Genomic DNA, 12,836 nt, shown 5'->3' with positions numbered 1-12,836 from the left:
GAAGGAAAAAACGAAAATGGAAAAAAAAAGAGGCGCGTCATGAAGGGGTTAATCTGTTCAAACCTGTCCAATAATACGATACGTTGTAACAAAGTAACATTAAACCCCCTCCTTACCTCATTCATTTGATGGTATTTTGTATAATTAAATGAATCCAATGATTTCTCATGTCTGCGTTCTGAAACAAATTGCTCATCTATAAGCTTTTGTACATCATCTATCAGAATCCTGAAAGGAAACAAGATCAAAAAGAACAAGGTAAGTTACTATTGTCTTAGAAGGATTTCCTCATTATAACTTATTCTGTTAGCTATTAAATGTTCCAGTAAGGACTCATTTATAGAAATGAAGAAAGTCATATTAATAATGGGGATTGGGAGTGGATTTGTATCATGTACGAGAGGTAGGTGTAAGGAGTGGCAGCACACAGCATAGTGGCTGGGACAGATAGTTGATGTACCAGAGCAGCGACTTGTCGAATAGACTTATATGCAGGGGCAAGAGATCACATATTATAGAGGCAGACCAAGTGACTGCTATGGGGTCCATGGAAAAAGGAGGCCTGATCTCTGATTGCACCATCTCTTTTTGCTAGCAAGAACAAATATATGGGATCGGGACCTTCCTCCAAAGAAAAACTGCATTGTTAGCAACAAGGATGTAGAGAATTGACCCAAGGCTCATATTAAAGGGCATGGAATGGGAAACAAGAGTCAATCCCTTCTGTGCTTGGTGGGGGGCAAAACTGGGCACCATAATGGGAGGGGGGGGGAGGGGCAGCTAAGCTTTTGCTATGGGGCTCCATCTCTTCTATGTATGCCACTGTGCAGAGGTATCATCTTAAAGAAAAAGGGCTATAATGTCTGAAGAGACAATAAACAACAGAGTTGTCCAGTTTGCTCAGGCTTGGTGGGTGCGATTATGCAAAGGCATGTTCATGTAGAAAAAAAGTTACAGAAGTTGAGGTACTGGTTGAAAACATATTTAAGCAGGTTATTAGCTATTAAGACTCTAGAAATTATAAAAAATACTTTGTAATTTTTAATTTTTTTCTGGACAACATATCTAAAAATCACGGAAAACCGTACTGAATGACTAATATGATAAGTGATGCATGTCTATAGCTCATAATAGTAAGATGAGTACATGACCTGCATTTACTGTGAACTATAAAATTATGATAACTTGCACAAGTTTCTCCAGCTTCAAAAAGTCACGGGCACACATTTTTTACAAACAGTGTAAAAGAAAACCCTATTTTATGTACTATTCAGTAATTTACAGATGGTTGGCAACCCTGGCCAACACTCACTCTCATATTCTATTGATCCTTCACTATTTACAATGAGAAATGCTGACTGGATGTTCTCCTGTCGAGAAGACCAACAAGTTCTTTTTTAATCAGTAATTCAGTGCAGTAGCAATAAACCAATGTGCAGAACACCCTCTGGGCTTGCTCTGGCTATCTCCTCTTATTTGTTCCTGCCGTGTCTGACCGTCATTGTGCAGGGGCCATCTTTAACTCTTTTGCAGCCTATGACATATATACACATTATAGGTCATAGGAGTGGTGGTATGGAGTAGGTTTAGGAGCCAAATCTACTTCGTATCTAGTGGAAGCCAACTGTGTTAAACAGCTGACACATTCCTGCAACAGTCAATAACTCCTATGTTTGCCATTCCAGATTAAAGGTGTGTCCAATTTATTATATAGGTCGTGACAAATGCAGTGATACCAAACATGTCTTTTTGTCTTTTTTTTTTTTACAAAAAAAAAAGAAAAGTGCAAAGTTTTTTTGGTTAATTTTGACTGGGATTTAAAAAAAAAAATATTTTAATTTAATTTTTACCTGTTTCTATGTCCCTATAGATGACTTGAACCCGCAATCCTATAATCATTCAGATAATACACTGAAGTACTTCTGTACTGCAGTGTATTATCTCTTATCTTTGCCATCACAAGCCATAGAAAACCCAGAGGTATCAGGTACACCGAGCACCCACTGCGGATATCGCAGGCTCAGCTCCTGAGCTTGCACTATTTACATGCTGTACATGTATGTCATTTCACATGAACTGCTTCCTTCCTATGACATACATGTATGTCATGGGGCTGGAAGGGGTTAAGAGTGTCCTGCTAGCCAAAAAAAGTGCCAGAACAGCATCGTAACACATTCTGGCATGATGATGCCCCTGTTTATTTGGTGAGCTATATGACCCAGCTGTGGGACAATCTGCATATTGTTTGTCATTTTAAAGGTATATAGGCAAATGTAATAGAATGCCTTGTGTAAGTCTAACAGAAAAAAAGCAACCTTTCGTACATTTCTTCCAGCTGCTCTTATTTAATAAAACACACATACTTAAATGAAATCTTTTTTTGCTGCAGATTTTGCTTAGTATCATACAACTGTGATGATGGCACCCGTACATGTACTTCTCTGCCAGGGTGAATGTCCTCTAAGTAATTTGGTTTCCACAAGTCGAGCTGCAGTGAAACAGAATGGAATGTCAACATGCTGTATGTTAACTTTGGAGTAGGCAGATTATACTATAGTTCATCTATAGGTCAAACATACTTGAGTAGTTTATACTGCATGCATTAACCTTTGTGTGACTGGGTTGCATTATACCTTAAAGGGGTGTTCTGGTTAGGTGATGATTTTTCAAATTTTCACCTATCCACTAGATAGGTGGAAACTGATAAATTGGTGGGGATCCAACCACTGGGATCCCGACTGATTGCCAGAACTGAATGAATGAAGCCATTAGACCCCCACCAATCAGTTTTTACTTATCCAGTGTATAGGTGACTACTTTAGAAACAGCAGCTACCAGAATACAACTTTAATTACCAGCACAAATTTCACAGATGTGTTAATTAAAGGAAGTCTATCACCTAAGGCTAGCATCCTAAACCAATCCTTCCTAAAGATGTGGGATGTGCAAGCAATTCTAATTATAAGGACTCTTTTACACAGGATGACCTTTTGGGGGGAGATGCCCGACAGGTCGTCAGAATGATGATCACTACTGTGCTTTTACTCAAGAACGACGATCACTAGTAAATGGAGGCTGAGCAGGCAAGGGGATCATTCCGTTCACCTACATTCACAGTGAGGCCTTAGTCAGACGGGCGTTTTTTCACGCGATTTGCGCATGCGATTCGCGCATATATAGAACCAATAGTTCGCTATGGTATCGGTCACATGTCCGCTTTTTATGCGGATATGCGATAAATTATAGGACTCGACGATTTGCAGATCGCGCCTATCTGCGTTCGGCGTTTTATGTGCGCACCAAAATCATTTACTGCAGCTAGCTGCGTTTTTTTCGCCGGCCAGTCTAAGTTTCATGCACATTTTGATGCGCACGGCGATTTTTCTCCGGTCAGACGGGCGTTTTGCTGCGACGATTAACGCAGCTAGGTGCAGATTTTTCCCGCGATTTTTCGCCCCCGGTCACGCGATTTGCGCATGCGCATCCGTCATGTGATCCGCAAATCGCGCGAAAAAACGCCCGTCTGACTAAGGCCTGAGGGTGACTACCCACTAGCGTTTTTTTTCTGCTGCGAATTTGCTCCTATTTTTTCTTCCAATTGTCAATGGGACTTCCTAATGTTAAAACCGCGACGCAACGCAACGCATCGCAACTTTGCGTTTTTAACATTAGAAAGTCCCATTGACAATTGGAAGAAAAAATAGGAGCAAATTCGCAGCAGAAAAAAAAACACTAGTGGGTAGTCACCCTAAGCCGGCAGTTATTGATAAGTGAACCACTGCCTGTTTACATGGACCAATCCATTGTTTAGCTTTATGCATGCATAAACTGAATGACGAACGAGAAGTGAATGAATTTTTTTTCGTCTTTCAGTTGGGGTATGCATTTACAATGAACAATAATTGTTCAGATTCCAGCTGAATGCAGGAATCTGAATGATTTATCGTCCCATGTTGAAGGGCCAGAACAGATTTTCTCTTCCCAGTGTCTCCAGTTTTTAAGCAATTCACAAGGTATACAAAGTAGCTACAAATGATCCAATCTGCGATTCAGTTTCAGGGTATTGTCCCCATCCATCAGCACAAAATTGTACCACACTTGCAGAATTGGCACATCCGCATGATGACAGTGAGGCAATGCCCACAGCAGACACCGTCACTATGCACACGCTGGTTCCGGAAGTGTGGAGCATTTTGATGAGAAAGGGGACAAAGTAACAAGTTACTAAGTAACACTGATATGATCACAACTTGATGCCATGGTGATCACATGATCAGAGAACAAGCTATTGCTTCCTGGTAGTTATCTGCTTTACCTGAGCTGTCAGAGACATCATGTACACAGCTCTACATACAAGCACATGCACCGTCCCAGGTCAAGGTGCTATACACGTACGACACTTGATTGTACTTGGGTTAAACACTGGACTTTGGACACTGTGTGCATTATTATTCTGACAATAATTAGTTTATCATACAGGGTGATTCAAAAGTCAAGACCACCTGGCATATCTTCTTAATGTAAAGAAGTACAAGTAAGAAACTTTGCAGAACACGTAGATGGGTGGGGGGAAAACTGTGATATTATGGTTGTGCCTGTCAGCTATCTTGGTAGCAGTCATCTTAGATTTAAAAGACTTCAATGGAAAGGGGGTCATGAGATACATGGTTCAAGGGTAGAATTTCATCAGGAAATTTATAGCTGCAGTCATTTTTTTCCAATACCTACAACCATTTTCAAGCTATGGATGATGTCATGTTCAGTATTAATAAAGTTAATATTTTCAGGTATGATATATGGAAAACACTAATCACATGTCCTTTCAGGGACCAGAAGATGCCATTAACAATTCAGGACAAAATTGAAATTGTCCTGATGGTTGGTAGCTGAAGTTTACATGTGGTGGCTGAGGCTTTCAATCAAGAACACACAAGTAGACAGCCAGTGGGTGTACAAGCTATCAGGAAACTAATTCAGACGTTCAGGGAAACTGGTAGTGTCCAGGACATGTAGCATCTGAAGGATCCTTGTGACAGTTGACTGACTTACACAATGCCCCGATGCTAGTCTCTTGGTGCTTTTCTGTGGACTCTTCATGAAAACCGCTAACAGTGCTTGGAAAAGCAATTCTCGATTTGTCCTGGACACTACCGTTATTCCAGGTGACCCTGAATTTTGAATCACCCAGCATACTTATAATAATCCTCTTATATTAAGAAGGAAAAAGCATTAGAGGAGAACCTGCAGCTTTTTTTCAGACCCTACATTGTTCCAAACTAATAAGACTTCAGAATAAACAAAACTTCGTTTCTTTGTTTATTATTATAATCTTATCTAATAGTTTTCATGCACGACTGGTTTAACTATAAGCTTTAGGTCGACTGCAACAACAAACGACGTTTCAACCCCTGCAAGGGTCTTTTTCAAGTGCATTATGTGCGCACAAAACACACACTCGTGTGTACGAGTCTTAAGAGAGTACAATTAACTCTGAACGTGGAGATAATTAAATAAATCTTGTCACAAACTTCTAATTCACAAATAATTTTCTATTGATGTATATAGGTAAAAAACTCAATTAGAGGCCGGTGAGCAAAGGAAGCAAACATACAGCATGCTAACCCTAAGCAGATAACCACCTCTGGTGGCTGAAACAGGAATTATACCTTTGCTGCAGCCTCATAATCAGATATGTTGGAAAATGTGCAATCAACAGGATCATCTCCTGTGGTATGAAAATTAAGTTTTTTGTAAAAATTAGAACCGATATGACTGCACATTCTATTGCCAAAATGTCTGCCACATCAAAAATAAAACAACCATCTTTGCTTCTTTGCTGATTTGATTCCTGATTTACAAGTATCTGACCATTTTTGAATGTTCGCTAGAGATTCCCTTCAACACTTGTGTTCAGCTCTGCTATGATCTGCTCCTTTTATTTTGTCCTTTTCAAAAAACCAGTTGAAAGATAGGAGTTTGTATCTTTTTATTTAGGGGCATTGCAAAATTTTAGGGAATCTTAAAGATTATTGTTTTATCAAGGTCAGGATTAATTAGATTTCAAGGCACTATGAGGATTAAAGTGGCATTCCAGGACTTAGTGAACTTTTTCTATTAATGATTAACAGGTCTTCAATACATGATCAGCAGGAACCGGTTGCTCAAATCCCCGCCAATCAGCTGATTGCCATTGCTACCATCGCTATAGACAGCAGAGGAAGCAAAAGTGCTGACCATTGTGCAATGCTTTGGGTTAGAATTGCTCTTCTCATTGACTTCAATGAGAGCTGAGCTGCAATGCCAACCTGGGCCACTGCACTATGGTCAATGCTTTCAGCTTCCTCCACTTACCATAGTGACAGTGACACAGCGAATCAACTGATTGCTGGGGATCATCTATTGAAGACTTGTCTGTCATCAATAGAAGAAGAGAATAGAACTAAAAAACTGGCAGTAGAGAAGGCGCAACACTCCAGGTTAAAGCAAATAGAAAGTGACCAAAGGTTTGGGAAACTTCTGCTTTTATTTAATAAAGTACGTGATCAGCTTATAAAAAGGTGTTTCGGGGATAACCCCTTCGTCAGTTCAGCTTGTGTTTAAAACATACAAGCAATTGGTGGGTCCCAAAAGGGTTAATGATTAGATATGTTTGCCTGTGGGGTGCGGGTCAGCCAGGGCAGGAGCAGGAGAGGAGAATCACTTTAGAGGAATTTCTCCATTATACGCCTGTGCATATGGTTTTCAGCAGCAAGCAAGGTGAGAATTTGATATGAAAAGGCAAAACCTGGATATTGTCTGTAAGATTCAGCGATTGGTGTACTATCCTATTACTTCATCAAAATACTGCAAAGACCTTTTCAAAAACAGGCAGAAGGTACTTAACTCCATCAAGTGTATTTGTAACCTACCTGTAAATCACTGCAGATTTGTTTGATGTATGCAACATGGCTTGGTGTCTCTGGGTTAATGCTTAAAACCTCATCTCTAATGGGAAAAAAACAATTAAAGGAAAAAAGATTAGAGTGTAATTGCACTTTAAATTCTTTCCTTAAAATGTACAGAATAGGCAATTACAAGCATTTTTGCAATATGTTTAATCAGTCCATTCTATACATTTTCATAGAAAATTCCTATTCAGCTACACAACTAGAAGACATTGTTACTAGAGATGAGCGAGCACCAAAATGCTCGGGTGCTCGTTACTCGAGACGAACTTTTCGCGATGCTCGAGGGTTCGTTTCGAATAACGAACCCCATTGAAGTCAATGGGCGACCCGAGCATTTTTGTATATCGCCGATGCTCGCTAAGGTTTTCGTTTGTGAAAATCTGGGCAATTCAAGAAAGTGATGGGAACGACACAGCAACAGATAGGGCAGGCGAGGGGCTACATGTTGGGCTGCATCTCAAGTTCCCAGGTCCCACTATTAAGCCACAATAGCGGCAAGAGTGCCCCCCCCCTCCCAACAACTTTTACTTCTGAAAAGCCCTCATTAGCAATGCATACCTTAGCTAAGCACCACACTACCTCCAACAAAGCACAATCACTGCCTGCATGACACTCCGCTGCCACTTATCCTGGGTTACATGCTGCCCAACCGCCCCCCCCCCCCACGACTCAGTGTCCACAGCGCACACCAAACTGTCCCTGCCCAGCCTTCAGCTGCCCTCATGCCACGCCACCCTCATGTCTATTTATTTGCAGAGGAACCGCAGGCACACACTGCAGAGGGTTGGCACAGCTAGGCAGCGACCCTCTTTAAAAGGGGCGGGGCGATAGTCCACAATGCTGTACATAAGCAATGAGAAATCCAATCCTGTGCCACCTCCATCTGGAGCTGCACATGTGGGCATAGCAATGGGGAACCTATGTGCCACACACTATTCATTCTGTCAAGGTGTCTGCATGCCCCAGTCAGACCGCGTTTTTTTATAAATAGTCACAGGCAGGTACAACTCCGCAATGGGAATTCCGTGTGCACCCACAGCATGGGTGGCTCCCTGGAACCCACCGGCTGTACATAAATGTATCCCATTGCAGTGCCCTGGACAGCAGAGCTAACGTCAGATTAAATGCAGGTGGGCTTCGGCCCACACTGCATGCCCCAACCTGACCGGGCTTTTTAATTTATAGACACAGGCAGGTACAACTCCCTATTGTGAAGTCCCTGTGGACCGACAGCATGGGTGGGTGCCAGGAAGCCACCGGCGGTACATAAATATATCCCATTGCATTGCCCATCACAGCTGAGGTAATGTCATGTTTAATGCAGGTGGGCTTCGGCCCACACTGCATGCCCCAGTCAGACTGGGGTTCTTTAGAAGTGGACACATGCAGTTACAACTCCCTGTGGACCCACAGCATGGGTGGCTCCCTGGAACCCACCGGCGGTACATAAATATATCCCATTGCAGTGCCCAACACAGCTGATGTAACGTCAGCTGTAATGCAGGTGGGCTAAAAATTCATTTGATTACACTGTAGGCGAGGGCCCCCAAAAATTGGTGTACCAACAGTACTAATGTACCTGAGAAAAATTTCCCATGCCCAACCAAGAGGGCAGGTGAAACCCATTAATCGCTTTGGTTAATGTGGCTTAATTGGTAACTAGGCCTGGAGGCAGCCCAGTTAAAATAAAAATTGGTTGAGGTGAAAGTTTCAACGCTTTAATGAGAATTGAAACGTATAAAAATTGTTTACAAAAATTATATGACTGAGCCTTGTGGGCCTAAGAAAAATTGCCCGTTCGGCGGGATTATGTGAGGTTTTAGGAGGAGGAGCAGGAGGAGGAGGAGGAATATTATACACAGATTGATGAAGCTAAAAGGTCCCCGTTTTTGATGGGGATAGAGAACGATGCTTCCATCCGCGGGTGCAGCCTACGTATTGCTTAGGTATCGCTGCTGTCCGCTGGTGGAGAAGAGAAGTCTGGGGAAATCCAGGCTTTGTTCATCTTGATGAGTGTAAGCCTGTCGGCACTGTCAGTTGACAGGCGGGTACGCTTATCTGTGATGATTCCCCCAGCCGCACTAAACACCCTCTCTGACAAGACGCTAGCCGCAGGACAAGCAAGCACCTCCAGGGCATACAGCACGAGTTCAGGCCATGTGTCCAGCTTCGACACCCAGTAGTTGTAGGGGGCAGAGGCGTCACGGAGGACGGTCGTGCGATCGGCTACGTACACCCTCACCATCCTTTTACAGTGCTCCCGCCGACTCAGCCTTGACTGGGGAGCGGTGACACAGTCTTGCTGGGGAGCCATAAAGCTGTCCAGGGCCTTAGAGAGTGTTCCCCTGCCTGTGCTGTGCATGCTGCCTGATCTCCACGCCTCCCCTGCTACCTGGCCCTCGGAACTGCGCCTTCGGCCACTAGCGCTGTCGGATGGGAATTTTACCATCAGTTTGTCCGCCAGGGTCCTGTGGTATAGCATCACTCTCGAACCCCTTTCCTCTTCGGGTATGAGAGTGGAAAGGTTCTCCTTATACCGTGGGTCCAGCAGTGTGTACACCCAGTAATCCGTAGTGGCCAGAATGCGTGTAACGCGAGGGTCACGAGAAAGGCATCCTAACATGAAGTCAGCCATGTGTGCCAGGGTACCTGTACGCAACACATGGCTGTCCTCACTAGGAATATCACTTTCAGGAAACTCCTCTTCCTCCTCCTCCTCAGGCCATACACGCTGAAAGGATGACAGGCAAGCAGCATGTGTACCCTCAGCAGTGGGCCAAGCTGTCTCTTCCCCCTCCTCCTCATCTTCCTCCTCCTCCTCCTCCTCACCGCGCTGAGATATAGACAGGAGGGTGCTCTGACTATCCAGCGACATACTGTCTTCCCCTGGCTCTGTTTCCGAGCGCAAAGCGTCTGCCTTTATGCTTTGCAGGGAACTTCTCAAGAGGCATAGCAGAGGAATGCTGACGCTAATGATTGCAGCATCGCCGCTCACCACCTGGGTAGACTCCTCAAACTTTCCAAGGACCTGGCAGATGTCTGCCAACCAGGCCCACTCTTCTGAAAAGAATTGAGGAGGCTGACTCCCACTGCGCCACCCATGTTGGAGTTGGTATTCCACTATAGCTCTGCGCTGCTCATAGAGCCTGGCCAACATGTGGAGCGTAGAGTTCCACCGTGTGGGAACACAACAGTTGGTGCACTGGCAGAATAAACCGATGTTGCAGGGTGCGCAGGGTGGCAGCGTCCGTGTGGGACTTGCGGAAATGTGCGCAGAGCCGGCGCACCTTTCCGAGCAGGTATGACATGCGTGGGTAGCTTTTCAGAAAGCGCTGAACCACCAAATTAAAGACGTGGGCCAGGCATGGCACGTGCGTGAGGCTGCCGAGCTGCAGAGCCGCCACCAGGTTACGGCCGTTGTCACACACGACCATGCCCGGTTGGAGGCTCAGCGGCGCAAGCCAGCGGTCGGTCTGCTCTGTCAGACCCTGCAGCAGTTCGTGGGCAGTGTGCCTCTTATCTCCTAAGCTGAGTAATTTCAGCACGGCCTGCTGACACTTGCCCACCGCTGTGCTGCCACGCCGCGCGACACCGACTGCTGGCGACGTGCTGCTGCTGACACATCTTGATTGCGAGACAGAGGTTGCGGAGAAGGAGGAGGAGGAGGGTGCTTTAGTGGAGGAAGCATACACCGCCGCAGATACCACCACCGAGCTGGGGCCCGCAATTCGGGGGGTGGGTAGGACGTGAGCAGTCCCAGGCTCTGACTCTGTCCCAGCTTCCACTAAATTCACCCAATGTGCCGTCAGGGAGATATAGTGGCCCTGCCCACCTGTGCTTGTCCACGTGTCCGTTGTTAAGTGGACCTTGCCAGTAACCGCGTTGGTGAGGGCGCGTACAATGTTGCGGGAGACGTGGTCGTGCAGGGCTGGGACGGCACATCGGGAAAAGTAGTGGCGACTGGGAACTGAGTAGCGCGGGGCCGCCTCCGCCATCATACTTTTGAAGGACTCCGTTTCCAAAACCCTATACGGCAGCATCTCCAGGCTGATAAATTTGGCTATGTGCACGTTTAACGCTTGAGCGTGCGGGTGCGTGGCAGCGTACTTGCGCTTGCGCTCAAACACTTGCGCTAGCGACGGCTGGACGGTGCGCTGACAGACATTGCTGGATGGGCCGAGGACAGCGGAGGTGAGGGTGTGGGTGCAGGCCAGGAGACGGTAGTGCCTGTGTCCTCAGAGGGGGGTTGGATTTCAGTGGCAGGTTGGGGCACAGGGCGAGAGGCAGCGGTGCAAACCGGAGGCGGTGAACGGCCTTCGTCCCACCTTGTGGGGTGCTTGGCCATCATATGTCTGCGCATGCTGGTGGTGGTGAGGCTGGTGGTGGTGGCTTCCCGGCTGATCTTGGCGTGACAAAGGTTGCACACCACTGTTCGTCGGTCGTCTGCACTCTCAGTGAAAAACTGCCACACCTTTGAGCACCTCGGCCTCTGCAGGGTGGCATGGCACGAGGGGGCGCTTTGGGAAACAGTTGGTGGATTATTCGGTCTGGCCCTGCCTCTACCCCTGGACACCGCACTGCCTCTTGCAACCTGCCCTGCTGCTGCCCTTGCCTCCCCCTCTGAAGACCTGTCCTCAGTAGGCGTAGCAAACCAGGTGGGGTCAGTCACCTCATTATCCTGCTGCTCTTCCTCCGAATCCTCTGTGCGCTCCTCCCTCGGACTTACTGCCCTTACTATTACCTCACTGATAGACAACTGTGTCTCAACGTCATCGTCCTCCTCACCCACTGAAAGGTCTTGAGACAGTTGCCGGAAGTCCCCAGCCTCATCCCCCGGACCCCGGGAACTTTACAATGGTTGGGCATCAGTCACGATAAACTCCTCTGGTGGGAAAGGCACCACTGCTGCCCAATCTGAGCAGGGGCCCGAGAACAGTTCCTGGGAGTCTGCCCGCTCCTCAGAATGTCTCATTGTAATGGAGTGAGGAGGCTGGGAGGAAGGACGAGCAGCAGCCAGAAGATTCTGAGTTGCAGCAGTGGACGGCGCAGAACTGTGGGTGGACGATAGATTGCTGGATGCACTTTCTGCCATCCACGACAGCACCTGCACACACTGCTCATTTTCTAATAAAGGTCTACCGCGTGGACCCATTAATTGTGCGATGAATGTGGGGACGCCAGAAACCTCCTAATCCCGCAGCAGTCGGCTGCAATACACCTGGATCAGGAGCTCGGCCTGTGCCCACACCCTGACTTGGGCCTCCGCGTCCTCGCCCGCGTCCACGTCCTCTAGGCCTACCCCTCAGCATGCTGTATTACCAGTAATGCAGAAACAGAACGCTGTAATTAAATGTGCCGCTTATTGGCCTGTGGTTGGAGGCTGACTTCGCTTACGGAACGCCAGGAAATAATTTTGCGCAAGCCTGCTGTAACACTTAGCTGGCTGCGTATGAATTTGGAGAACTACTACACCCAGCACAGACCCAGAACACTGAGGACAGTCACAGGCAGCCCAAATAGATTTTTTTCCCCAAATTTTTTTGCAAAGGCCCACTGCCTATATTCAATCAATAATCAATATGTCTTCTGTCCCTGCCTAAGCGCTTCTGGCCCTGGAGTATGTCAAAGAACTGCAGAGTGTTGCACTGTGAACTGCAATACAGCGGTGATTTCACAGCCCAGACAGAGCCAGGAAATAATTTTGCGCAAGCCTGCTGTAACACTTAGCTGGCTGCATATGAATTTGGAGAACTACTACACCCAGCAGAGACCCAGAACACTGAGGACACTCACAGGCAGCCCAAATAGATTTTTTTCCCCAAATTTTTTTGCAAAGGCCCACTGCCTATATTCAATCAATAATCAATATGTCTTCTGTCCCTGCCTAAG

At 46.2% G+C, this 12,836-nt stretch overlaps 1 protein-coding gene across 1 annotated transcript in view; it reads right to left on the bottom strand.

The window, feature by feature from the left end:
- The window catches only part of LOC136577903 (carboxypeptidase O-like), a 54,296-nt gene extending 51,668 nt beyond the window's left edge, over positions 1 to 2,628 (bottom strand). Inside the window, exons 1-3 of the mRNA XM_066577820.1 lie at positions 2,608 to 2,628; positions 2,364 to 2,488; positions 117 to 228 (exon numbers count right to left, since the gene is read on the bottom strand). Coding sequence (XP_066433917.1) covers positions 117 to 228; positions 2,364 to 2,488; positions 2,608 to 2,628 — 258 coding nt within the window. The remainder of the gene's footprint in view (positions 1 to 116; positions 229 to 2,363; positions 2,489 to 2,607) is intronic.
- Between the last annotated feature and the right edge of the window lie 10,208 nt (positions 2,629 to 12,836).

This window comes from Eleutherodactylus coqui, chromosome 8, assembly GCF_035609145.1.
Source record: "Eleutherodactylus coqui strain aEleCoq1 chromosome 8, aEleCoq1.hap1, whole genome shotgun sequence".
Classification (NCBI taxonomy): domain Eukaryota; kingdom Metazoa; phylum Chordata; class Amphibia; order Anura; family Eleutherodactylidae; genus Eleutherodactylus; species Eleutherodactylus coqui.
This window is presented reverse-complemented; position numbering and strand designations above follow the sequence as displayed.